Consider the following 27,827-nt stretch of genomic DNA (forward strand, 5'->3'; position numbering starts at 1 on the left):
CTGGGATCCCCTGAACTGGCTCCAGTCTGATCAGAAGGTAATAACTGGCTTCCACTCAAAGCCAGGCTCTTTTTTTGGTGCCTTCTCTTCTCCACTGGATGGGGGCTGAGCTAAAGCTGCCATTTCTGAATGACTGAGGCAGTGTCACTCTGTGTGCATGCTGGAGCCATGCCCTGCTTGGCTGCCCATCTCACCTGGGGCTGCAGGAATGGTCCCAGAGTCCATCCAAGTGGGTTTGCTGTGGCAACGATGCCTGAGAAGAATTCCAGTGTGTAAAAAGGCTGTGAAATTTCAAACCCCTGCTGCTCAGTTAGTGAGGGAAAGCACTGTGCTTAACTTGGCTGCTCTTTGCACTGTTTGGTGCTCGAGATAAATTTCTCCAGTTCAGAGCAGTCCCAAGACTGTTGCTCTGTCTGTGCTAGTGCCAGTGTTCTGCCTGGGAAATCATTTATAAATGTCTTATTAAAGACCTGTGTGTGCCTCCTTTTCTCTCTCTCTGTCATTGGATCAGCTCAGTGAGAGCAGCTGTCCTCACTTCCATCACAGCAGCCCCAGCCACACTTGTGCCTTGCAGATTCCCACAGCCAGAGAACAGCAGACAGCTGTGCACGGGTGTGTGCTGGGCTTTGTGGGCATGGGGGCTCAGCCTGAGCTCCTCCTCCAGCTTCTCCATGCTTCTTTGGAAAGAAAAGACTCCAGGAAATCAGCTCTGTGCTGGTTTGGTGGGGAAGTGAACACACAGTGAGCTCTGCAGGGTGAGTGTGAGCTGGGCATTCCCTGGGCTCCCTGTGCAGGGCAGGAGCCTTTCCTGTGGGTATCCCCTCCCCAGCTGCTGGTTTTGTTCTCAGGGCCATCTCATGGCTTACCCTGGGCTGCTTTCTAATCTCCTTTCTGCCCTTAAGTCTTTCAGTGGTCAGTCACCCAGTTGGGCTGTGGGGCTGCTGGGACAAAACTCAGTGAGGCTTTAGAGCTCAGGGCTTGCTTGAACAGAAAACTCCATTTTCTTGTCAGAATAACTTACGGTGAATAACTTATTCTATGTGGAATCTTCTCTAGTTAAAGTGATTTTATTCTTTATTTAAGGAAGAATGGAGACTTATTTTGTAATACAGCCTTTACTTGAACATACTAACCTGGTGGTTATTAAATTCTAGTTTTGCATGTTAAATTCTAGTTTTGCATGTTATTTCTGGGGATGTGGGGTGGCTCATGGTGAGGAAGAAGATATGGGTGCTCCAGTCTTTGTTGAACTTGCAAAGCTGTTAAAGTTGTGGGATTTTTGTTTTCACTATTTCTGGTGAAAACAGGGTGCTTCTCCAGAGGTGTGATATATAAGCCCTGTCTTAAGGCTGAAAAATGTTAAACAGAGTAGTGAAAAGTGAATGTTGAAAGAATATGGTTTTAAAAATAATAATTACATAAAAATTAAGACTGCAAATTTGAGATTAACAGATCCATCCATATGCTGCAAGGTAATTACCCCTCAGTGAAAGAAACCTCGTGCATTTCCTACTAGTCACTTGCCTTCCTTGTACTGCCAGAACCAATCTGCTTTGCATATTTTGCTGAATACTGTTGTTTATTTGAAAAAAAAACCAAGCCTTTAAATCTTCACCCATAAATATATAGCTTTGCTGTTTGTTTCTTTCCAGAATTACAGTGGGTTTGGTCTAGCACAGCTGGTAAAATCCCAGCTCCCCCATCCCTGCCATCTCCAGCAGGCACCAGGAATGTGCCTCCTGCCAGTGGCAGAGCAGATTTTGTACCAGTCAGCATCTTGAGTGAGACCTTTAAAAGAAAGGCTTTGTTTGGGGTGTCTGTGTGAGCCTCCCTGCCCTTCCCAGCTGCCTCTCTGGAGGCAAATGTTTGTCTCAGTGGGCATCCCTTCCAGTCAGAGACATCTCTGCAGTGCTCCTTGCTGGGTTTTGCTTCTCATTCATAATTCTCATTCTTGCTGTCTTCCCCCTCTTTGCAGTTTTATTTCTGGATGTGCCTCCTCTCTTCAGAGCAGCTAAACACAGGGATGCTGAAGTTGTATCAGATCTTAAAATCCACACCACTGGGGTTATTCCTGGGAGCAGCAGGGCAGCAGATTTTCAGGGTGCCAGATGCAGAACTTGCCTCTGTGCCAGATCTCAGCCCCAACTTTTCAGCTTTGGACTTGCAGAGCTTTCAGCTCTCGTTTCCAAGTCAGCCATAAATCTCTGGGGCTCCTTCCTCCCTCACTGTGCTGCCAGGCAGTTGGAGACTGTCTGCACAGTGTTGCTTTTTCTCACAGGTACCTCTTCCCTCTCTGTTTCATCCTCATCCTGCAGTGTGAAAGGGCTGTGATGAATCCTGCAGGTAAACAGCTGCTTCATTGCTGTGCTCCATAACTTGAATTTCCACGTGGCAATGGGCTGGCTTTCACCTGACTGCTAACAGCACCACGTTTGTGTAATCCAGGTTGCTTTGAGAAGCTCAAACCCCCACGTGGTAACCTAGAAATTCCATGTGGCAAGGGCTCACCATCAGTGAGAGCTGTGGAGGCAGCAGGCACCAGCCCTTCTCCCCCAGCAGTCTGTGCCTGTGTGGCTGCTGCTGCCAGGGAAGAATCCCTGACCCCTGCCCAGCTCCTGGAGGTGCAGCAGGTTGTGCATCCTCCTCTCCTGCCTGGCAGACAGGCTGCTGTGGGTGGTGGGGAGCAGATGCTCTGCCCTGTCCTCCTGTGAGGGGAAGCTCTGATGAGCTCTGTTCTCCCTCAGGGAAGTTCTCAGGGCTGTGTTTGGAGGTGAAGTAGGCTGAAGTAGTTACTGAAGGCTCTCAGTGACTGCAGGGTAAAGGGGTGAGTAAAACCCACTGCACCAGGAGCTGTGGCTGTAAGGACAAGACCAGGCTGTCCTCCAGCCCACACTGGAGGGTGGTGAGCTGTGGGATGGGATATTATCCTCCAGCCCACACTGGAGGGTGGTGAGCTGTGGGGGTACCAGCTGTGGGTTTTTCTGGGTCTGGATTGAAGGCACTTGAGACAGTAATTCATGTTCAGACTCAGGTGTTTATTATTTCTTCTCAGTCTCACTGCTGGGAGTTCAGCAGCTTTTCATTAGAAGGCACAAAATGCCCAACAATCTCTTGGTACAAGGGCTTTTAAGACTGAACTATCCAATTAAGAGCTGACACCTGGATTATTTTCCCTTTTAACCCAATAACTGATCCCACAGAGCCCACAATGCAGTTTTTTCCACCCAATTACAAAATGCCACCCAAACCCATGGAGAAGGAGGAAGAAGAAGCATGAAGAAGAAGAAGCCCAGGATGACACCCTGTACCCTCCATCTTGCTTCCATCCACAACACACTAAAAATCCCAAACCCTCAATTTCTCACCAAGTTACACACCTACACTGCTCTCTACAATCTATTTCACACTTTTGTGGGTTCCAGTCTATTCTGGAGTTTAGGAAACTTTCTCCATGGATGAGGGTCAGAGTCAGTGCTGCCCTGGGGGTCAGGGCACCCCAGAGCAGACAGGGAAATATTCCCAGTGCTGGATGGGATATTATCATCCACCATGGTGCCCTGAGCAGGGACAGTGTCTGAGTGTCATCCCCACCTCATCATCTGAGCCCTGACCCAAAGCAGTGAGCCAAGCTGCTCTAGTGCTCCAAGGCTCTGGACTAATGCCTGTGGCAGCAAAACCAGACCTTATTCCTTTGAGCTGGCACCCCTGTGGGCAGCAGTTGGGTTTTCCAACTGACAAAATCTTGGCTTCAAATGGGCATTACAGTCCCCTGGTCTCAGGACTGTCCTGAAGCCCTGCCCGGGCTGGGAGGAGCAGAGCTGGTACCAAAAGGGTTTTTTTGACCAGCCTGGTTGCAAGGCTGCACTTGGAGATGCTGACAGACTGCACAGCTTGCTGCCCCACCACAGGTCAGTGGCAGGAGGGTGCAGTGTCTTCAGTCTCGTGCCAGGGCAGTTCTGCCAGGCTGGGGCACCTTTTGGTGCTGGGTGGGTGGTGGATGAGAAGTTTATTGATTTACCATGGAGAGGGAACACAGCTGGGATTGGGTGGGCAACCCTGTGCTGCATGTCAGGCTGTGTTGTGATGTTTGAGGGTAAAAACCTCTGAAAATTAAAATAGAAAAGGAAAAAGACCTCTCTTAGGGGCACTGTAAAGCTCTTCTGTAAATGTAATGTTTGAGCTTATTTCTCCCTCCTTCCTGACATGAGACACTACTCTGGAATCTCTCTTCTTTTTTTTCTGTTTGGTTGTGGTTTTAGGTTTTTGTTGTTGTTGGTTTGTTGCTTTTTTTTTTGTTTGTTTGTTTTTTTTTTTTTTTTGTGTGTGTGTGTGGTTTTGTGTTGGGTTTTTTTTTGTTGTTGTTGTTGTTGTTTTTTCTTTCCTCTTTCTTTTAAGTCTAGTGTGCCTCCATTTCATCAATTAACTGCTTGTCTCCTGATCCCCATGGCAACACCACAGGCTGTTGCATTTCTGAGTCCTTGGGCAGTTGTGGTGCCTGGCATGTGTCTTGGGAGCAGCCAGGCCACAAAAGGGTTCTGCAGGGAGTGGGAAATCCACGGGCAGCACTCACTGAGCTCTGCCTCTCACACTGCTCTTCCTCTCCCTCCTCCCTTTACATACAAGTTCCCTTCCCCTTTGTTTCAGTTGCCTGGTGTTAAGAAATGAGCAACTGGAGTGCTGTGGGAGGTCGAAGGGTGTGGAGGGAGTGAGGGGATGGATGGGATCAGTGGATGTGACTCGAGCACAGACAAGGCTGAGCACAATGTCAGGGATGCAGCAGGGAAAGCTGTTCCTGCTGCTGTGCAGAGCAAGCGCTCTCCTCCTCCCACTTCAGTTCCCAGGGCTTTCTTGAGGGGGGGTTTCTTGCTTCTCTACTATACAAAGCTTCTGTTCACTCCTTCCTAGAGCAGTTTCCAAGAGCTGGAGGAATCCTTGCCCTTTTTGCAGAAGCTCTTGTGCTTCAAGGGATTTTGGACACATGGCTTTCATTGACACGGTAATGAGAGCCCTGAGAACAGGCTGAGACTTCAGCCAAACTTCCAACCTCTCCAGCTCTTGGCTGGTGGGAATTTGGCTCCTGAAGCAGTGGTGCCCTGTCAGTGTGGGCCCCTAAAAGTGTTGGGATGCAGGAAGAGCTCTAAGCAGCAGGTTTGCCACAGTGGTGGCTGATGTGCAGGCTTTGGAAAGGGAAAGCAGAGATCTGGAGCTGCATAAGATGTGCATGCAGTGGGTGCTCTGTGTGACTGATTTAGGAGTTGTTGCTCAGCCCTGGAAGCTGTGACCTACAGGAAGCCCCATTTAATCTGAGAAGAATGAGCCAGCTAATGAACACAATGGGGCTGTAAAGTTGGAGAGCCTGAGTGGAGGAGATCCTGCTCACTGCTTGTTGTGTCCTGGAGCCTGGTCCCAGTGAGAGGAGGAGGAGGGCAGCTGCTGCTGTGGATTCCTGGCTAGCAGGGGAGGTCTGTTCTGGACAGAGCAGCACAGGGAGATCCTCTTGGATGGAGCAGGAATAGATTTCCTCATCGCTGGCTTCCAGGTGAGCTGCTGAGCTAGAGCCCAGCCCAGACCTTCAGAGAGTTCCTGTGGCTTCTGGTTGGCATCAGCAGGTACTGCCAGGGCTGGAGGAGAAAGAGCCCAGTTTGTTCTGTTGGGTGGGTTTCTCTTGTGTAACTCTTCTCAGCTTCATACCTGAGATCTGTACCCTTGGTTTGCTGTTTCTTGGAACTTGTTGGCATTTATCTGGGGAGTCTGCCTAGAGCAAGAAGATTTTTCTTCTTCAGAACAGCAAATCCAAGTGACACAGACCAATAGACCAACTCCTTTTTAGGCTGGAAAAGCTCAGGACTCTTTCATGGCATCCTCTTGGTGGCTTTCCCTTCAGCTGTAAGAGCACCTGGAGAGTGGCAGTGCCAGTGTCAGCTCTCTGAGAGCAGTGCCACCAGCTGCTCTCACTTTTGGGCTGTCCTAAGCTACTCATGGGATTGAAGTCATTCATTGCTGCCCTTTGCCCTCTGAAAGGCTGGTGACCAGATACCTGCCAGGGAGGATCAGAGCTTAGTCTGCTTGGATTGCTTGGGATGCTGTCTGGCCATCCAGCTAGTGGGTTAGTAACGGCCAAGAGAAATGAGTTCAGCTTGCTCATGGTTACTCTGAAAACCCCCTGCACCAAAGCCCATTAGCTGCTCTGTGTTATTATTTCATATTTTAAGCCATGTAAAACACAAGTTTCTACACTGCGGCCATAACAAACAAGGTGAACCTTCAGGCAGTCCCTTATTTACCTCCTGTGCTTTTGCATAATTCACCTCATGCTCAAGAGTAATGATGTTTCTGCCTGCACTGATCAGGAGCCTGGGATGAGATGGTTTCCCTGAGATGCAATTACTGTAGTTCAGCACACCTGCCTATCACACAGCACCTAACATGAACAAGAGTGTGAAAAGTTCCACTAAAATTTTGGCTTTTGGGGGAGGACAGTGTGGCACCAAGAATCCAATGAACTGTTCTTTATTTTTTTTTTTTTTGCTGGTCCAAGTCAGTTCTGAAGGTGTTTGCTCTTGCAGTGAAACACAGTGAGGCTAAATGCAGTTTTAAATCCTGCTGCATTGTTTGTTCAGCCTTGGGCAGCCTTCCTGCCTTTCTTTGCTTCAGCTTTGCTGCTGAAGGGTTTGCTTATCCCAGCCACACTGCAGAGGTGCTTGTGAGAGTTCATGTGACCTGTACCTAGACCACTGACTAACACCTGAAATCAAGAGCTATGCTGAAACTCAGGCTCAGTAAGTCTAGAAAAGCAGTTTTGATCTCTTCTCAATACAGCAGAGCCCCCCAGATTTTATGTGCTTACAGTTCCCTGCACAGTAGGTTTAGTTTGGCTGTCCTTGGCATGGTGGGTAAGTGTGCACAGACATGTCAGTGACATGATCTTTGTGTGTTAGGGTGCTCTGCCAAGCACAAAACCAAGGTGTAAGTTGTGTTTCTAATTTAATTTATTCTCCTACCCAACAGAGACCTTGTTGGTGGTAAACCCCTGTAGCCAGCTTTGGTTATTTAACTCAGAGCCTTCTTAAAGTGTAACTTGCTAATCTGACTGCTTTACTGTCTTGTGTTTTTAAGCACTGGAATAAAAATAGTGGCCTTCTTTTCTGCCTATGATTGTTTTTATAGTTCAGGTGGATGGAGCCCTGTTTCCTTCACACTTCTTTTTATTTAAAGTCTTTTGTAAAGATCAAAGCTCTAAGCATCCTTATATTCTTTGGGTTTAATTTTTTTAAGGTGAAACTGGTTCTTGGATGTGATGCTGTGTCCATCTGATGGGGCTCATCTTGGTGTACTGTCCTACAAAATTGAGAGTGACACACACTTAAATACCAGAAATTTGCCCAAAAGCCTCCAAAACTTCTTGATGAACACATGAGGTTGAGGAAACTTCCAAGGCAGGGTCCAGAAGCCAGGAGAAGGCTTTCTCTGGGAGCTGGCTGAGCTCTGCTGGGAGCTCCATGGTCTCTGTTGCCACCAACATTTTCAGCTGGGAGCAGCATTCCCACAGCTGGGGACAGTGTTTACTGTCCTTCCTGTGCCCATTGTGGGATTTTCCTGATCATTCCCCATGTTTTATGTCCCTTTTGGCTGATCTTCTCAAGAGCTGTTGCAGCCCCAGCCCACTGAGCCCAGTGAGCTGGTTGGAGATACTTCTGTTGGTGAGAAGAGTTTGTGCAATCAGCCCTTAATTGCTGCTCTCTTCTTGTTCAGACAAGGTTCAGACCAGGCAGAGGTGCTGCTTCCAGGGGCCCCAAAGTGGTGGCCAGAGAAATTTGTCAAGTGCTGACTCTGGAGTCTAATAAGAACCCAAATGTCAAAATTGATCCCTTGTAACACACATGATTTAGCAGGAACTAAATTCTTCATGCTACTGCCCTGGTGCTCTTTTCTTTCCTCTTTCCTAGACCTCTAGCAAAGCTTTGAAGTATCTTGCTTTGAGAGCTTTTATGTTTTTCATTCCTTCTAGGAGCTGAGCCTGATCTGTCAGGCCCATTACTTGTGGAAGAGCTGTAGAAATGTTGTGGGCTGAGCCACAGTGATGGCTGAGGCTGAACAAGTTTCACAGGTCATTACACATAAGCACTCAAGTCTGGCTTGTCCCTGCAGCTGCTCAGGGTGTCCTCTGCCAGCCTTCTCTGGTAGCAAGTAAAACTTTTTTCCTGGCTGTTCTTTAGAGTTTCTGGTTGGTGGCACCCAGAAATTTCAGCTGAAAGTTGGGCTGAAAAGTCCAGGGAGCTTTCACTGAGCACAGGAGATGTGGGAGCAAGCCTCCTGCAAACACCCCCTACTCCAGCTGTGTGGGAGAACCACACTTGGGACCTCAGGGCTGTTGAGAGCTGAGGATGGCTGAAGGTCCATGGTCTGTGGCTTGCTGGAACTTATTTTGCAAGCTCATTTCCTCAGTTTCTATCGTGGTTTCTTTTAGGGCTTTACTCAACCTCCCCCTTTAGCGCTCAGAGAGTTTTAATGAAGTTCTCATGTCCTTGCCATTTGTTGCCTGGGGCCCAGGCTGAAAGCCCAGAGTTTGTGATGGAGGGTTTGACAATGGGGTCAGCAAGAGCTGGGTCACTGCTGTCTCATTTGCTTGGGCTGACTCTGTTCCCATTCAAGCACCTGTCATGTGTTTAGGGTCCTCTTTTGTATCATGGAGAGTTTGGCTGATCAGGATTCTTCTGGGAGTGTGAGCAGAACACTGAGTACCAGCATCACCTGCAGCTTTCCTTCCCCAGGCAGCAGAGAATTGCTGGAAGGCTGGTGCTGGAAAAAGGGCACTCTTTATTGCCAGTTTATTGAGTTCCATTGTGTGACCCTGCAAGGGTGTGCATGAGGGTTTGTACATGCTTCCTGTTTAAAGAGATGCTCTTTATATTGAACACACCCCAGCTGTCTGCTCGCTGCTGCATTTGCTCCAGCAAAGGGCACAGCAGGAGCTGGGAAAAATGGGGAATTTGTGGAGGCCACTGTGTGGTCCCACAGGAGCTGTTAGTGGGACACACAATGGGGTTCCCATAGTGCCAGCATCAGTGCCTCACACTTTTTTTTTCCTAAAGATATATATTTTGATTTATTTTTTTGGGTAAAAGGATGACTTTGTCTTCTTCCTGCAAAGCAGCAGTTCACTGGGCTCCCTTTGCTCCTTAAGCACTTACCACCACTCCTGTGCTTTTGAGCTTATCCACACCCTGGGGCTGGGAGGGGGCTGAGGTACTGCAAAGGGGATGAAGGCATGGGGTCATTTCTTTATGTTCTGTGTGAGTCCTGCAGAAACTGGGCAGCAGATGGAGGATCTGTGCAGACTGGCACTGAAGAAGGTGTGTAAGTAATGGCATCGCTCAGGCTTAACCCTCACAGGGCGTACACCTGCAATCTAAGCTGTTGTCCCGGATGTTTTCTTTCTGTAAACGCCTTTTCCTGGTGTTTTGGCTTCCTTCTAGGAGTTCTCCTTTTAGCAAGGCCTCTTTTCCCTTGATCCACAGGCTCCCCTTTACACAAGCAGGGCACCACATCCACCGCCAGCGCCGAGAAGTCGGCTCCGAAGGTCGCCGAGGTGGGCGATGATTTCCTGGGAGACTTCGTGGTGGGCGAACGCGTCTGGGTGAACGGAGTGAAGCCAGGAGTGATCCAGTACCTCGGGGAGACGCAGTTCGCTCCGGGCCAGTGGGCAGGGGTTGTCCTGGATGACCCTGTGGGTAAGAATGACGGCTCCGTGGGAGGAGTGCGCTACTTCGAGTGCCAGCCGCTGCAGGGCATCTTCACGCGACCGTCCAAGCTGACGCGGCAGCCGGTGGCCGAGGGCTCGGGGAGCGACGCGCCCTCCGTGGACTCCCTGACGGCCCAGAACTTGTCCCTGCACTCGGGGACGGCCACGCCGCCGCTGTCCACGCGCGTGATCCCGCTGCGGGAGAGCGTCCTCAACAGCGCCATGAAGACGGGCAACGAGTCGGGGTCCAACCTGTCGGACAGCGGCTCGGTGAAGAAGGGGGAGAAGGACCTGCGCCTCGGGGATCGCGTGCTGGTGAGTTGGCCCTGGGGAATCCCTGGGGAAACCCAGGGCAGCAGACTGAGAACTCCATTTACAACTCGCTTTACAAGTTTTTTTGACCAGCTGTGGAAGCCCAGGGCACTGGGGATGTTTCCTGTCTGCTCTGGGGTGCCCTGACCCCAGGGGAGCACTGACTGTGACCCTCAGTCATGGAGAAAGTTTCCTAAACTCCAGAATAGACTGGAACCCACAGAAGTGTGAAACAGATTATGGAGAGCAGTGTAGGTGTGTCACTTAGAGGTGGGAAATTGAGGTTTTGGGATTTTTAGTGTGTTGTGGATGGAAGCAAGATGGAGGGCACAGGGTATCATCCTGGGCTTCTTCTTCATGCTTCTTCTTCCTCCTTCCTCATGGGTTTGGGGGGCATTTTGTAATTGGGTGGAAAAGTCCCCATTGCAGCTCTTTGGGATCAGTTACTGGGTTAAAAAGGAAAAATAATCCAGGTGTCAGCTCTTAATTGGATAGTTTAGCTTTAAAAGCCCTTGTACCAAGAGATTGTTGGCATTTTTGTGGTGCTTTTCCAGCGTGCTGAGCCTGGTGTGGACAGTGTGCAACACTCTAGATAACAATAAACAAGACCAAAAAGATCCAGTGTGTCTCTCTTTCCTGACACAAAACCACTCCAGGAGAGGGGACCCCCCTGGAAGGGCCCAGCCTGAGTCCCAGAAGTCAGGGAATCAGCCACAGGTACCCTGGCATATCAGTTTCTCGATATCAACTGGGGTATCAATCCCTTGAGGTCAGGATTGAAGGCACCTGAGATGGTGGTTCATGTTTGGACTCAGGTGTTTATTGTTTCTTATCAGTGGAACAGCCCCACAACCATGAGTTCAGCAGATTTTCATTAGCAGGCACAAAATGGCACACTGTCTCTTGGCTACTGCTTAGCTCTAATCACAGTTCTGCTGTCTCTGAGGCCTGCCTTTTACAGCTTTCCCAAAACCCTCTGATTTTTGTGGATTCCCACATTTCTGAACCAGGCAAGCAATGGAATGATGTTCTCCAGGCTTGTTTTACCCCTTTCCTCTCCTGACCATAAGTTCTCTCAGACAGGACCTGTTCCCTGAACACTCTGCTCACCTCAGTGGGGCCCACCCAGAGTGGATTTTGGCATAGCCACAGGATCCAGCCTGGGAGCATCTCTCCCCTGGGATTCTGTTGAGTTGTGTTTTGGGAATGGTTTAGGTTTTTAATTTTTTTTTTAAATGAGAGTGCATCCTTAAAAGCCTGCCCTCCCTGCCTGCTAATTTATCCACCTCAGATTTTACTAGATAAAGTTTGTTCTATGACTTGTTAGTGTCATAAACAGTTCCAAAAGAGTGAGCCTGGAGTAAGCTTAGTCTCTCCCTGGTTCTAGCAGGAATGCTCAGCTTACAGAAACACGAGGAATTGTTTGCACACAGTCACAGAGATCCAGGAAAAGAACAAGAACAAATAATTTGCTGTTATGGTTCATTCACATCTGCTTGGCTTGGCAGCTTTTATTTTACGTAGGGGAGGAGTCAGTTAATCATGTTGGGTATTGGAATACATAAACAATAATTCTGAATTAACCCGAGTTGCCTCAAATTCTTGAGCAAATCTTTGCTCATTCTCTATGGATTGCCACAGTTTTAGTTGTCTTTATTACTCCTGGTGTTTCCTTTTCTGGAAGAGTATCTTTTTATCTGAGAGTGGCTTTTAGATGGATGGGATCCACCCAAGGCTTTTCAAACGAGGGAGTTTTCTCACTGTTTTCAGTGAGTGTTTGTGATGGAGCACAAGGTGCAGGGGACCCTTCCAGGTCAGCCAGATGGACACCTGGCTCTCTGCACTCAGGCTATTTCCTGATGGTGCCTTTCTTTAACTTCATTAAAGTCCATTACAGCTTGAAGACGTTTTTGCTTTTGAGTTACTTTGTTCCAAGACCCTCTCTGACTCTCCAGCAGTTGCAGAAAGTGACTTTCAGCTTTCCATTAGAAGCTTTCCATTAGAAGAGTTAGATAATATTTGCCTTTGGCACTCAGACTTTTTCCCAGAGATGTAAAAATTGCATTAAAGAGATGAAAAATCCACCCTAATGTTGCAGAACTCATCTCTTGAAGTCTGGCAAATAAATGAGGGACAATTAACCTTTGCTTTAGTGACAGCTGGGCTTCCTGAAATGGGAAAATTGCTGAAGTTCTGTTAATGTGAGGCTGGCTTATTGCCTTTAGCAGGGAAACAAGGGCTGGAAACAGAGCAGTGGAGCATTTGCTGCCTGGGAGGAATTTCTGCTTGGTTTTTTGCCTAAGAAAATGTATTTTGCATTCTTTGTGGAGAGGCCTTCTGAGCAGCTGAAATCATTTCCCTTTAGATGCCATTGCTTTCTGCACAAGTGGGGGAAGTCGGTGGTTTTATTATATGTCAGCCTAAATAAAAAATAATTTCAACTAAAAGGATTCCTCTTAGAGTAGGTGTTCTGCCTTTCAGCCATGCCTGTATTTCCTGACTGGAGTTGTGCAGTTCAGCATTGAAATGGAGTGATAAATAAAGCTGTTTAAGGGCCAGGGTCTATCCCAGTGGCTGGATCCATTCCTGAGGGTATTGCCCAGGTACCTTTTGGGTGGATGCCAGGTTGGTGATTTTGCTGGAGCTTGCAGGTCTTCAAAGCCAGTGCAAATGCTGGAACAGCAGCACTCCCAGGGAGAGTCCCTGCAGCAGCACTTCCCTGAGCCTGCCTGGGCTGCTGGAATGGGTCCTGGCTTCCCCCTGAGCCTGTGGTTTTAATCATCCTGTCTGTCTGCTGCAAACTGCTTTTGCCTGCAGTGTGTTGGAGCTCCTGGCAAATGATGGAAAGCACTCATGAATAAACAAATCAAGTTCTTTCTTCAGTGTTCACCCCCCACCTGTCCCTGCCACAGCCCTGCTCAGCCAGCCCCGAGCTGCAGAAAGCATTGAACCTCCTGAGTGAGAAATAATTTCCTGAGAAGCTCCCTGGGCAGGAGAATTACAGCCTAAGCCCTTCTCCTTGGGCAGGGACAGCTCACTGCTCTGCTGCCAAAACCCCTGAGCTATTTCAGTGCCTGAGACTGAAGCCTCACTGCTGGAAAGGAGTGCAAGGTGTCAGGGAGGGTGAAAAATGCCAATCACTTGTTTTTAACATTTTAAAAGTTTAATGGTAATAAATTGGTTATGAAAACAGTAATATAATTACAGTAATAAAAATTTGGACAATTTGGATTTAGGACAAGATGAGACAATAAAAAAAAAGAGTTAGGGACAGTCTGGGTACCTCTTTCTGGGCAAAATAAGCCTGAAAAAGGACCCACGTAAACAGAGCATTAACCCTTAAAAGCAACAGCCTGTTGCATATTCATACTCCTCATCCATGGTGCATCAATTCCATTCACACACAGGATTGTGTCTGGGCAGTGCCAGCTTCTTCCTCTGAATCCTGAAGGCTGAGCAGGGCAGGAAGAACTCAATAATGGGACAATAAATTCTTTGGAAGATCTAGGTGTCCTGTCCTGTGGCTGCTACCTTGATGGAGTACCTCATTCCTCTCTTTTAAAAAAAATATCTTACACAGGATAGTTTCTATTTTAACATTGTGTTATAACCTAAAACTGTATTTAACACTCTACTTAAGAAAATTAATACAACATAACTTTCTAACACAACACATATAATATTCATTTTAATATTTGCCAACAGCCAATCATAAAATTGGCATTTTTCACATGAAGGAAGGATTCCTGCTCTTTATTCTCCTGGTTAACCACTGGAGATCTCCCAGCTTGTGGGGTCCTAGAGGTGCAGCAATGCTCCTTTCTCACCAGGCATATTCCCTTATTGCTAACCAGGCAGAAAAGCAGGAAGGATCCCATTCTGTCCTTCTGTCAAGGCAGGATTCTCAGTATTCCACTGCCTGCTCAGAGCTCCAGCAATTGCTGTGTCATGGCTGGGGAGTGCAGCAGAATGGCAGCACAGAATGGGGACAGTGGATCCCTGTCCCTGTGGAAGTTTGTGACAGGCAATGGGAAGGGCAGTGTTCCAGCTGTTTGCAGGATCCAGGAGATAAGAAAACACCTGGGACTCCTGGTCAGAGCTCTTTGCTCACTGTATGGGATTGTTGCTGGAAAGGGGCTTCTTACAGGAGTGTGTCCTGTCAGGATAAGGGGGAAAGGCTTCAAACAGACAGAGTAGGGCCAGGTTTGACATTAGGAAATATTCTTCCTGCTGAGGGTGGTGAGGCCCTGGCACAGGCTGTCCAGGGAAGCTGTGGCTGCCCCATCCCTGGAAGTGTTCAGGACAAGGCTGCATGGGGCTTGGAGCAGCCTGGAATAGTGGAAGGTGTCCCTGCCCACGGGGTGGAACAAGATGAACTTTATGGTCCCTTCTAACCTAAACCATTCTGTTTCTATGCAGTGAAACAAAAAGGGAAATAAATAGCCCAAAGCAACTGCCCTGCCCTGCTGCCACATTAACCCTTCGAGGCTCTTTGTGCACACCTTCCTAACCATTCATTTGGGCTGAGCCACTGCCTGGCCCTTGTCTGCTGGGTGCAGTATCTGGGAGCTGTAAGTGGAGTGTGGTGGAGCAAACTGTGTTAATAACACAGGCAGACTTGGTACTGGAGCCAGCCCCTGGAGGAGATGCTGTAATTCCAGGCTTTCCTCTCACACCACCTCCCTAGGATATTATTTTCTCCCTGGTGCCTGACAGATAAATGCACAGAAATGTCTTGCATCAGCAGTGCTGTCAGACTCATTGCTGTGCAATGCTGACTTGTGCTGTGGGGATGGGTAGGCACAAAGATGAAAAGAAACTATAAAAATTCCTCTAGCTTCACCCAGGGAGGGCTGGCCTGTAATTCCTGGCTGTCTGTTTCTCCCCTTACCTTAAAAGCCAGTTCTGGCATTCTCAGATGACACGGTATTTATTCAATCAGATAAAGCTGCTGATGGCCAGATTGCACATGGAGGTAAAGTTGTATTTACAGATAAACCTGCCCACAAGCCAGTTCTCCACCTTTCAGCAGCTGCTGAAGGTTGGCCCTGGCTGCAGCTGGCACCCAGCCCCAGGATGTGATGGCCACTTTTGCCCCCTTGCATTATTTCAGGTGGGCTGTAGTAGCTGGACCCACAGGCTGTGCCTTTGCCAAAAGCACCCTGTGTAAATCAGGTATTATTGGGCAGTGATTTTCAGTGCTAGAAGAGCCAAACTGTGTCTGATGGGAAATCACAGCTCCTGCCTCTCAGCTCGGGTGGGAAGAGGATCCTTTAGTAGGTGGATGAGTATGGGGAGGGGGAAATAAACCCAGCCATTCATCCCCAGGGGAAAGGATGGTTGCTCCAGTTCAGAGGCTGGGTAGAGCCTGCAGGCACAGCTCTAACCAGAGCAAGCCACACTTGTCCAGCAAAGGGGATCACCAAGTTCTTGTTGGCATCACCCAGCAGCAGAGTGGAATAAGCTGATGTGCTGCACACAGCAAGGACTTGAAGGTCCTCAGAGTGTGAAGCAAGTGTCCTGTGTGTGCTCTTTTCCCCCACCTCCTTCCTTCCTCTTCCCAGAGGGGAGCAGCAGGAGGCTCAGGGCTCTGCTGAGCCTGTCCCCAGCACAGGACACAGGAGCTCTGCAGAGCAGGCTTGTCCCTGTGCTGGGCACTTTGTGTTCCCACCTCACCCTCTGCTCAGCAGCCCTGTCCTGTGGAAACACTTTGAAAATCAATTCAAGTGGGTAAATTAGGATGTTAAACAGAAAGGACAGTGCTGTCTCTGGATTTCTGCATGGGAATATGATCAAGCTGGTGCCTCAGCCATTGCTGACCCATGTGTGTGACATGGCTGGGGAAAGTCCCTGTTGTCTTAAAGACACAGAGAATTTTATTTTTCTCTTCTTCCTGAGCAGTATTGCAAGCAGAGCAATGCCCACAGGCCATAGGGTGAGGGCAGCTCCCAAGAGGTCCTTGCTTAGAGCAGGAAACTGCTGTGGGATGAGCAGGACCGTGAGGAGCAGAGAGCAGACACAGGCTGGAGGGGGTGTCACTCCCAGCAGCCACACTGAGATCTGTCCTGCTGCTCAGCTGGGAAACAGTTTAAATGATCTGTTAGCTCTGTTGAAGACAGTGTCAGGAAGGATTAGCATCATTGCCCTTTCAGCCCTGGGATACTGGTCTGCATCCCATTTTGTCACTTGGGTGGGATGAGCACAGTGGAATGTGATGTCAGTGATACCACAGGCAGCAGGGAAGGTGTGGGGATGTCCTTCCATGCCTGCATGGTGCTGCTCTGACTCTCCAGCAGATACAGAGCTGCTGAATATCCTCTGAATATCCTTGGCTTCATTTTGTTGTGGAGGTCAAGCCCCAGCCTGCCCCTTGAAACCACTGGGGAAGGGATGAACCAACTCAAGCTGTGTGCTGCAGCCTCCCAGGACTTGAGGTTGGACCCAGACTTCAGAGCTGTGCTGTTTAGTTCATAAAGGTACAGTTATTTTTAGTCTAGGAAAAACTTTTTTCTTTTACATAAGCAAATTGTTAGGGATTTAGAATTGGTAAATCTATCATTGCTACTCTAAAATACACAAACCCAGAGTTTTCTGCATTCAGCTCTCACTGTTTTCTGTAGGAAAAAACCACCCTGTTGATACCTTTTAATGTTCAATTTAATATTAAGAAGATGAATAACAGCAAGTCATTTGGGATGAAGCTGCAAATTTAATTTTAAAGTTATTTTTAAGCTTTCATCCTTGAATTTAGGCTGGAAAGGTTTAGATCATATGCTGATTTACTTGAAGGATGAACCTTTAGAACCATCCTCCTCCTTTTCTATCTTCCTTTTCTCAGCCCAAGTGTCTAAGTGGGAGTGTTTAGAGCAGAGGCAGCTGTTGCTCAGTGCCACACACTCTCCAGCAATGATCAAAACACAGCTCCCTGACTTGCCCTCCCTGAGTCTCCTCAGTAAGCTGCAAACTTTAAGACCTTAAGGTGTAAATTCAGGAGGAAAAGGTGTGATTTATTCTTATTTCTCCATGGTGGGGGAAGAAACCTGTGCTGGATGATGCCTGGCAGTGAGCTGAGCCCTACGCCCATGCAGTTTGTCAGCACTGTTGCTGTAGGAAGTGAAGATAAAAGTGGAGCAGCTCTATTTTGAGAAGTTTCTACATCCTGGGAGCAAGCTGAGGAGCAGGGAATGCTTTCCTGGCCCTGCTGTCCTCTTGCTGTCATGTCCCAATATTGCCCAGAACTGTTGGAAAACCTGTCAGTGCAGGTCATGGTTCTTCAGGCAGTGCAGGTATGAGCTGTGCCTGCAGGGCTTAAACTCCTTTGTGGCCTCACTAGTAACCTGGTGTAATTAGTTGACACCTTGAAATCTATTTTAATTATATGTATTCTGATATCTTTCAGATGGGCAGTCCCAAAATCACTTTGCAGTTATTGGAAAGACAAGTGCTGGGAGAACTCGGTGTGAGAACTATTCAATATTGTTTCCATTTTTTGGAACTTCCAAAAGGAGCTCTTTTTAGCTGCTTTATGCTTGGCTGTTGTTGTTTTTCCCCAAACAACTATAAAAGCAATGACATTTTATGTTTGGTAAAATATAAGATTTTATTGCTTTTATAACAATTAGATAGAACTCAGTGTGAGAACTATCTGCTGATTTCATCAGATCTGAAACAGAAAATACAGATGTCTGTCCCAGCTTCAGTCCCCTTGTGTCAGTGGAAGTGTGGCAGCAGCTCTCTGACCAACACACAACTTTCCCAGGCATTGTGCTGGAAAAAGTCTGCGAGAAGATCAGAGAAAAGAATGAGAAACAATTCTTAACTTGCTGCACCTGCTGTTGTGAACACATGCAATGTGTTATGGAGATTTGTTCACCAAAGGGTGGTTTCTTAATTAATCAATTGTGATAGTGTTTTAATTAAAAGACCAATCCAGCTGTATCATAACTGTCTATAAAAACAATGAATTTTTTAATTAAAGCAGAGCTTGATCAGCCTTCTGTGAATCACAGATGTTATAGTTGCCTCTTTGAGCCAGGTCTCACAAGCTTTTGAGGGTCTATAACACACCCAAGACAGCTCAGCTACTCTTGGAGGCATAAAAATCAGCAGGATGGCTTCTGTTGCAGTGTTAGAAACAAAAAGGTTTAATAAAAGGCAAAATAACCAACAGAGAAAAACCGAGCCAGGTGTGAGAGGTCCTTGCTCCTGGTAAAACACCTCACAAAAGTGATTCGTTTATTTGCTCACTTTTTTCTAGTAAATTGCCCAGGTGGGAGTTTTTGCCTTCTGTCTAATTAGCCATCCTTAAGTTTGAGGTGAAGTCCCCTGGGCCCATGAGGTGGCTTTTTCACCTAATCTAGGAGAGAAACTTCTGGGCTTCTTTCCTTTTTAAGAGGACAAAGAATAGTTTGGTCACTCTGTCGACAGAAAGCACACTCCTATACAGAGTCTATAATAATTCTTACCTAGCTGGGGGCCTGTTACTATGACAGTGCTGCCATCTCTGATCCTCTTCTCTAAACCCTTCTCTGTGAACATCTCCTCCCTGGCAGGTCGGTGGCACAAAGACAGGAGTGGTGTGCCCCACGTTGGGCGCCAATTTAAAGCGCAGGTGTTGCAGTAGGTGCTGCTGCCTGTCCCTTGTCCCCAGCAAGCCTCTCCTGTCAAAAGGCAGGCTGAGTTAGCATTCAGACAGTGCAGTCAGACCTTCACTCAGCACTCACTCTCAGATTCTCTGCTGGCCAGAGTGACTCTGAGATAGGCACAAGTCTCTTTTTCCCAGCCTGGCAGTCGAAGGAGGAGACAGGATTCTTCTGTTCTCCTTCTCAAGGTTGTTTATTATTTCTAATCTATTCCATTCTTTCTCTGACCCACTGAGGTCTGTCTGGCAGGTCGGGTTGGGGCACACTGACACCCTCAGGGCAGTGTTATCTTTTTATACTGAAAACTACATGTACTTTATTTACAGTAACTTCCCAATACCTATCACCTATGTTAGACAGTGAGTTTCTGCCTTAGACCAATCCAAAAGTGCCAGCATCACACAGAACATGGAGGCTAGGAAGAAGAAGGAAGAAGGACAGGGTACACCCAAATTCCTCCATCTTAGGACTCTGAGCCCCAATTCTAAAAACCTCAAAAATCTATTTTTCACCCTGTGACAAACTAACTGTTATTCTACTTAAACTCTCTTGACTTGTAATTCTTCATATAAAGGTTGGTAATTACTTTTTCCATGGGTCAAAATCAAAGTCACAGGTGTCTTGGGCTCTGTGCCAAGGTCTCTGAGCCCCCTGACAGGGTTTGAGCCATCCAGGACAGCCAGAGGGATGTCCTGGCTTCTGACAATTCACAAGCTGGCTCAGCAAAAGGGGCAGAAAAGGCTCTTCTGCAAAGTTTTATTCCAGCACAGTAACACTGTCACTGAAGGACAAACCCGGGGAAAGAGGAAGAACCACCTGGAGCAGGCAGCTTATAAAGGGGAAGGGGTGGGGGGCAGAGCTAAGGGCTGGGCAGAGGGGCCTGGCCACCAGGGGACGGGGGGTGGCCACCAGGGGTACCAAGGCAGTGACAGGGGAAGGAAAATCCCGAGGAAGTTGTGACACCAACTCCATGGGGGAGACTGATTTTCCATTTGGGAGGGATGACTCTGTGGTAAGTAGTTGATGTTTCCAGACCTGAGGGCTTGGGCATTGACCAAGGAGGGAGAGTTCATGGGATGCTACAAGTGCTGCCATCTCTAATCCTCTTCTCTAAACCTCTTATCTCTAAACACCTTCTCTCAGCCCTCCTCTCTGAACATCTCCTCTCTGCAGGTTGGCGGCACGAAGACGGGAGTGGTGCGCTACGTGGGAGAGACGGACTTTGCCAAAGGAGAGTGGTGTGGAGTGGAGCTGGATGAGCCCCTGGGCAAGAACGATGGGGCAGTTGCTGGCACAAGGTACTGGGTGCTCTGAACCCCTGCACACCTCCTGGGGTGCCTGGGGGGCAAATGCCATCAGCCCCAGGAGGAGTTGGTGGGGTTTTCCTTCGAGGTAGGTCTCAGGAGCTCTCAGAGGAACCTATCAGACTTGAGAGAGCTCAGCTGCCTGGAATGGCACAAAATTAGTTGGCTTCTGAGATAGTGCTTCAAACATTAAAATTTTAATTAAAGGTAAAATAACAAAGATCTCACAGAGAAAAACTGAGCTAGGGGCAAGAGGTTCTTGCTCTTGCTAAAAACATTCTACAAAAGCAATTATTTCTTTTGTTCTCTTCTTTTTCTAGTGAATTACCTAAGTGGGACTTTTTGGCTTCTGTCTGATTTGGTAGCCTTAGGTTTGAGGTGAAGTCTCAAAGGTCTTATGAGTGTCTTTTTACCAAATTGAGGAGAGAAACTTCTGGGCTTTTTTCTTTTTTTGAGGAGACAAAGGATAATTTGGTCACTGTCAACATTCCTACAGAGAGTTAGGGCTGTGCTTGGTTGGGCATTGTGGGCTGGGAGGAAGAGTCTAATTTTGAATCCTCTGGGCTTTTGGATAGCCTGGCAGGGAGATCAATACAAACCTCATCACTGGGCCATTTTAAAGCAGGATCAGATAACTTCTGTGAAGGAGGAACCTGAATGGCTTCAGGAAACAGGAGAAAGTAGGGAGAGAAGATAACTTACAGTGGGATTTAATTTTTGCTAGAAATTGATTCTGTTGATTGTATTAGCTCTGCTTTCTACCACACATTCCTGCCATAAACTTTCTTCTTGGGCTGTCACCCTGTGAGAATTGCAAAAGACAAAGATTTTACTTTCTTTTCTCCTCACCTAATGTTTTATTCTGTTCTTCCAAATTTCCAGAGAACTGAAAGAACAGCTGGTGGTTGTTTTCTGTCCCTGTACTAATTCTGTAGTGGGATAGGTGTCTGCTGGTTGATCTTACCCCCTCTGACTCCCTAGGCCCCTCCACTCTTTTCTTTTCCAGAAAATACCTTGTTAGTATCTATAAATCTAGGCAGGGACATCTCACAGGCTTGCTGGGAAGCTCTCTCTGTTCATGTGGAATTTAGTGAACAGACTGACCCAGGCCTTGGATCTTGAGCTTGGTGGTGCTCAAATCTGAATTATACAGCAGCTCTGACCATGCTTCAAATACAGGGGCAACTGATTCCTCATCCTACACAAGTTCCTTAAGTGGAAAATACTGTGGGCTTCTTGGAGCTTCTGAAGGGAGACTGGCTTCAGAGGTGAGATTTATCCTTCACAGAATTAACCAGGCTGGAAAAGACCTTTGATATCATCAAAGTTATAGGTTAAACTTGATATCATCAAGTCTAACTATAACTTTGAAACTGAGGAGCTAAGAGTTCCTGCCTTGTTGGATCTCAGGTTCTGTAATAAAGGCTTCTGAGATAGTGCTTCAAACTTTAATTTATTTTTATATATTTATTTATATTTATATTTTATATTTATATTCATATATTTATATATATATTATTTATATATATATATATAAAACATATATTTATTTTAATTCAAACAATAATTTAATTTTATGTTGGGTCAGCCTTTTTTTGTCCAGCAGCCATGTGCTTTCATTTAAATTAGGAGAAAAGCTGTCTTGTTCAATGTCAGGGCAAGAAAGCAGTAAATGATTGGCAGCAGATGGCTGAGTTTCAGCCTGTTCTCAAAATAAAAGAAGCAGGATGGCAGAGAATAAATCATGGAGTGAATGCTAGGCTCTGCTTTCTTTATCATACAATTCAAACTCTTTGGAAGATTAATCTTCATGGTGCTCAGGAAGCATTTATGGTCTCTGTGCATGTGGAAGGTGTGAAAGGCAGATGTGGGAGCAGTGCTGTCTGCCTCTCATCCTCCTGCCTCTGTTGCTGTGGTTTGGAAATCCAACTTTGGGAACTCACCTGTCTTGTGAAACTGCTGCATCTTGGCTGAGGCAGTTCTGGTGTGTGCCCTGCCTGCAGAGGCTTCTTTGGCTGCAGCACTGTCCATGTCTGTCCTTGTGAGCCTTCATCCCCCCTGGATTTTCTTGTAGCAGGTGCCCATTTCAGCAGCAGTGGTTTGGAGAAGCTTGCACAGCCACACCAACTCCCTTGGTGCATGCTGGCACCCCTCAGCAGCCTTCCCTGTGTGCTCTGGCAGCCTGGAATTCTTGGGGCTGTGCTGATCTTCTCCTGCCAGGACCAGCCTGGGCAGAGGCTGTCCAGGCTCTGCAGGCTGTGCTTTGGTGATGGTTGCCATCTAGTGAGCACTGGCCAGCAAGCCCAGCACTGCCTCTGCAGCTGCAGCAGAATAAACCCAAAAGTGGAGCTCCAGGCACTGAGGCTGCTGGAAGCAGCAGAGGTAGCCTGGAGCCTTTGGTGACATTGTTCACCTCCACCTGAGTTGGGGGTGAACTGGCTGAAATTTGGGGTGGCTTCTTGGATTATGTATTTTTCTGACCCAGAGATGGGGTAACTGAGAGGTGTTTTAAAAACTTTTATTCTGTTTTCAGTCTCATGTGAAGAGTGAGACAATACAGATGTTATCATTCTCACCATCACAATCAGAAACCATTTCTTAATTACAATACACTATAAGTGTTTCTTGGATTATCAGCTTTTGCCACACAATGCTGTAAATGCCTTAAAGCTAATAATCTAAAATTACTCCTCTTGATTCCTACCACAATGCATCTTTCATATTTCTATTTCTCTTATTTGCAAGACCATCCTTTGAAACTTTTTTCTTGTTCTGCTTCTCTCCCAGCAATGTCTGCCCTATTCCAGGGCATTTCTCAGTCAGCATTTCTCCTCTCAAGGTTTGCACACAGATGCTCACTGTGTGGGGCTTCTGGCAGGCTTGGAGAATTCTCTTTAAATCCATTTCCCACAGTGGGTCACTGACTTTCCTGCAGGTTCAGGTGTGGATCTGCACCAAGGGCAGGCCCTGGGGCTGGGCTGTGCCAGCAGCTGGGGCTCTGCAGTGGAGGCTGCTGCAGGCTGGGGGTCAGTGGCAGTGGCCCAGGGGACAGGGTGTCACTGTGGGGAGCCCCTGTGTGCATCAGATGGTGCTGATCTGCATCAGATGGTGCTGATCTGCATCAGATGGTGCTGATCTGCACTGAGCTTTGCTGCTTTCTTGCCTGCACAGGAGACTGCAGAGGTGCTGCTGTGGTGTCAGTTCCACAAAGCCAAGCCAGTTCCATGGTCTCATCCCTAGCAATTTAAATGTTACCTCCTTATTTTACTGCTCTCCCTTTTCTCTCTGCTCCAGTCAGTCCTTGCTCACTAAACTGCCCAGACCTTTTACTTTTGCATTGTTTGCCAGCCTCGGACACTGAGGATTTTTCCATCTATTTCAACATTTCCTGTGCTGTTTTCCACCTGCAGTTTGCATTGCCATCACTCTTCTGCCCTGTTTCCTCTCTGTAATGTGAGTACTGAGCTCCTCCACACTCACTGAGAGTTTTCATGTAGATTTTTTTTTTTTTTTCCTGCCAAGTGGTTTGGACCCAATTCCTGCTTCTGAATTATAAAAGTTAATTGCAACCACTTTCAATCTGGACTGAGAGAAAATGGGCAGCCATAGTGATGCAAGTTTGAACTTGCTAAGAGCTGTCAGAGGCTTTTAAAGGAATCAACATTTGGGATTGTTGTGCAGCCACAGTACCAGGCTGTGCTGACAGCAGGCAGAGCTGTGGAAGGGGCTGTTGGCCTGCCTGAGCCTACTGGAATTTGGGAAATTGATGCTGAGCAGGGCTTTGGCAGGTTTGCAGGAGGTCAGCCTGTGGTGTGGCTGGTTTTTAAAACCCAAGGGCCTGGGTTGGCAGGGAGTCAAGGAGGCTGAGAGATTTGGGGTTGTAGAGGGGTTGTTTAAAGTTTGTTATAGAAAAAAGATGGATCTGAGCTGATGTTTAAAATTTAATTTTATTCTCATCAGGCTGTTCCCTGGCCTCCCAAGCACACAGGGGTCTGCCTGTGACACAGCTGTATGGCTGCCAGCTCTTAAAAATAAAAGGGAGCTGGGGAAACAGCTGCTCACATCTGGAGAGAGAGAAAACTTGTGCTAGTAAAACTGGATTTGTGTAATATAGTCATTAGAACCTGGTTTTTTATATTAACATAGGACAGATTGTTTTATGAGCCTGCATTTAGTCCTGTTCCTGCTGGGAGGCCTGTGAGAAAGCTCTTAGAGGAGATTTTTGTGTTGGCTGCTGCCCTGGAATGAGGGGACACCCTGCTGGAGGTGATCTGGTTTTCCTTGCTGCAGTGCAGCTGGCCAGCTGCAAATGAACCTTGGCTGCTCAGCCAGTGCCCTGAGGGAGTTTCCAGGGTTTGACACTGACTTGTGGCTCCTTTTTATTCTGGAAGAGGGCTCTGGAGACACAGAATCATTGGGCTCAGTGCAGTTGTGGAAGAGACCATGCACTGCAATTATCTGGTCCTCCCTTTTCCGTGCTTTCATCTTTCCAAGCTTGTGTGCTGTCACCAACATGTTCTATGAAAAATCCTTTCCTTGGGATTTTTTCCCTCCTGAGAAGCTGAGAGGCCTCAAGAACAAACTGCAAACAATTCTTATCTGCTGCTGTGGGATGCAGCAGGTGGGTCTGGGATTGGTCTCTGTGGTTGTTTCTAATTAATGGCCAATCCCAGTCCAGCTGTCCAGACTGTCTCTGTCACAGACAAACCTTTGTTATTCATTCCTTTTCTATTCTTAGCCAGCCTTCTGCTGAAATCCTTTCTTCTACTCTTTTAGTATAATTTTAACATGATATAAATCATAAAATAATAAACTAAGCCTTCTGAACATGGAGTCAACTTTCTCATCTCTTCCCTCATCCTGAAACCCCTGTGAACAATACATCACAGTGTGCCCAGGAAATCTTTCCTGCCACCCAAAGGAGGTGGCACAGGCTGGAGTTTGCTGTAATTGTATTTTTACCTTCAAAGGTTTGAGCTGCTGTTTTTCCCTGTTTTGGCAGGAAAGGTTTTTGCCCTGTGGAACATTTACACAGAGCTGTGTGATTCAGATCTTTTTATTTGACAGAGTCACAGGGTGGGTCACGTTGGAAGGGACCACAGTTGGCCATCTAGTCCAACCTTCCTGCTCAGGAAGGGTTATCCCAGAGCACATGGCCAAGTATCGTGTCCGGAAGTTTCTGGAATATCCCCACACCTTCTCTGGGCAGCCTGTGCAGGGCTTGGTCACAGTGCAGGGAAGAAATTCTTCCTCATTTTTAGCTGGAACTTCCTGGCTGTGGCCTCTTGTGTCACTGCTGAGCTCCCAGGACAGAGCCCTGTGCACCTTCTGCCATCTCCCTGCAGGCACTCTTCACTACATCACTGTCCTCAAAGCAGGGTACAGAGCACACCCAGGATCTGGCTGGGAGGAAGGAGGGCTTGTGCTGTGTTTATGCTCTGGGATTTGTGCTCTCCAGGCTGCCAGCTGTGTCTTCCCTGGCACCTCACCAAGTGCACAGCAGCTGGTGCTTGGCCATTACCTCAGGTCCCCCAAGGAAGCACCACAGATGCAAACTTGGAGATGGCCAGGAAAGGAGAAGAACCCAACAGCATGTACACAGGAAAGGAGGTGTTTAGCCAGGACAAAAGGAGACTTAGAGGTGACCTTATCATTCTCTACAACTCCCTGAAAGGTGGCTGTGCTCAGGTGGGGTTGGGCTCTTTCTCCAGGAACTGACAGAACCAGAGCACACAGCCTAAGCTGTGCCAAGGGAAATACAGGTTGGATATTAGGAAAACTTTTTTACAGAAAGAGTGATAAAGTTCTGGAATGGCTGCCTGGGGAAGTGTGGTGTCCCCATCCCTGGGTGTGTTTAACAAAGCCTGGATGTGGCACTGGGTGCCAGGGTTTAGTTGAGGTGATGGGGCTGGGTTGGACTCGATAATCTTGAAGGTCTCTGCCAACCTTGTGATTCTGGGAATTCTGAGAAACAATTCCACAGCAAAGCACCCAGAGATGAGCTGTGGGTTTTGTACTGCTTGGCATTGCCATTCTGCAGGGCTTGGGTGAGGAGTTGGCTGCTCTGCCACTTCTCACTTGGTGCATCTCCTGTATTCCAGGTACTTCCAGTGCCCGCCCAAGTTTGGCCTCTTTGCTCCCATCCACAAGGTGATCCGGATTGGGTTCCCATCAACCAGCCCTGCCAAGGCAAAGAAGAGCAAGAGGATGGCCATGGGGGTGTCAGCCCTGACCCACAGCCCCAGCAGCTCCTCCATCAGCTCCGTCAGCTCCGTGGCCTCCTCGGTCGGGGGCCGGCCCAGCCGCAGTGGGCTGGTGAGTGCCTCCTGCATGGCTCTGCTCCTCACTCTGCCCAGCACTGCATGGCTCTGCTCCTCACTCTGCCCAGCACTGCATGGCTCTGCTCCTCACTCTGCCCAGCACTGCATGGCTCTGCTCCTCACTCTGCCCAGCACTGCAGGGCTGCTGCTCCTCACTCTGCCCAGCACTGCAGGGCTGCTGCTCCTCACTCTGCCCAGCACTGCATGGCTCTGCTCCTCACTCTGCCCAGCACTGCAGGGCTGCTGCTCCTCACTCTGCCCAGCACTGCAGGGCTGCTGCTCCTCACTCTGCCCAGCACTGCATGGCTCTGCTCCTCACTCTGCCCAGCACTGCATGGCTCTGCTCCTCACTCTGCCCAGCACTGCAGGGCTCTGCTCCTCACTCTGCCCAGCACTGCAGGGCTGCTGCTCCTCCACCACTCGGGGTGAGGGGAATGGAGTGTGGGACTGGCACCCACCTCACAGTTGTCAGAACCCAGGACATGGCTCTGGCTGCCCTGGAGGACTCCAGACCCTGGCAAGGGGCTCAGAGACCTTGGCACAGAGTCACAAACACCTGTGCCTTTGATTTTAGCCCATGGAAACAATCACCAACTTTGTGTGAAGATTTACAAACTACAAGAGTTTGAATAGAATGATAGTGAATTTATCACCCTGTGAAAATAGAGAATTTTGGGGATTTAGAATGGGGGTTCAAGGGGCAAGATGGAGGAATCTGGGCATGGCCTGTCCCTCTTCTCCTTCTTCTTCTTGGCCTCCATCTTCTGCTGTGATGGTGGCACTTGTGGATTGGTTTAGAGTAGAGACAGACTGTCTAACATAGGTGATAGGGATTGGGAAATTATTGTAAATAAAGTACAGGTAGTTTTTAGTATAAAAAGATAAAACTGCCCTGAGGGTGTCAGTGTGCCCCAACCCGACCTGCCAGACAGACCTCAGTGGGTCAGAGAAAGAATGGAATAGATAAGAAAAAATAAACAACCTTGAGAAGGAGAACAGAAGAATCCTGACTCCTCCTTTGGCTGCCAGGCTGGAAAAGGAGACTTCCTGACACATCTTGGGGTTGTCCTGACCACAGAGACTCCGAGGCACAGTCTCCCTCCAAGGGAGGGACACCAAGCAGCTGTGACCATTGAGGAGCCTGCAGTGCAGTTTGCAGTGGGATCAATCTCAGTGCTGCTGTCAAGAGCAGGTTTATGAGGGATCCCTGCAGAAAAGGGACACTCCTTCCAGTCTCACGTGGTCATGCTGCTCCACTGACCAGCTGTGCAAAGCTCCTGCTGTGGCTGTCTCACTGTGGAGGGTGGCAATGTCCTGGGTCACACGCCTGGGGTTTTGGCAGGTGCTCAGGCAGGCAGCAAGCAGAGCAGGCAGTGATGCTGTTAAATGTTCTGGCTCTGCTGTGGTGCTGCTGCAGAACACCCACAGCCCTCTGGGCTGGGGACAAGGGTGCAGTGTCATTCCTGGGAGTGGATCAAATAACCCATCCTGGTCTCCACTTGAGATC

General features: G+C 48.1%; 1 protein-coding gene across 3 annotated transcripts in view; it reads left to right on the forward strand.

Annotated features, from left to right (window-relative positions):
* Positions 1–27,827, forward strand: part of CLIP2 (CAP-Gly domain containing linker protein 2) — a 103,015-nt gene that overhangs the window by 43,695 nt on the left and 31,493 nt on the right. For all 3 annotated transcript variants that reach the window (XR_007779151.1, XM_050981861.1, XM_018919299.3), the window contains 3 exons: positions 9,519–10,057; positions 19,870–19,994; positions 26,102–26,315. Coding sequence is in view for 2 of the 3 variants with exons in the window: in XM_050981861.1 (XP_050837818.1) it covers positions 9,519–10,057; positions 19,870–19,994; positions 26,102–26,315 (878 nt within the window). In the remaining variant the exon portion in view is untranslated. The remainder of the gene's footprint in view (positions 1–9,518; positions 10,058–19,869; positions 19,995–26,101; positions 26,316–27,827) is intronic.

This window comes from Serinus canaria, chromosome 19 (genome assembly GCF_022539315.1).
Source record: "Serinus canaria isolate serCan28SL12 chromosome 19, serCan2020, whole genome shotgun sequence".
In the NCBI taxonomy this organism is placed as follows: Eukaryota; Metazoa; Chordata; class Aves; order Passeriformes; family Fringillidae; genus Serinus; species Serinus canaria.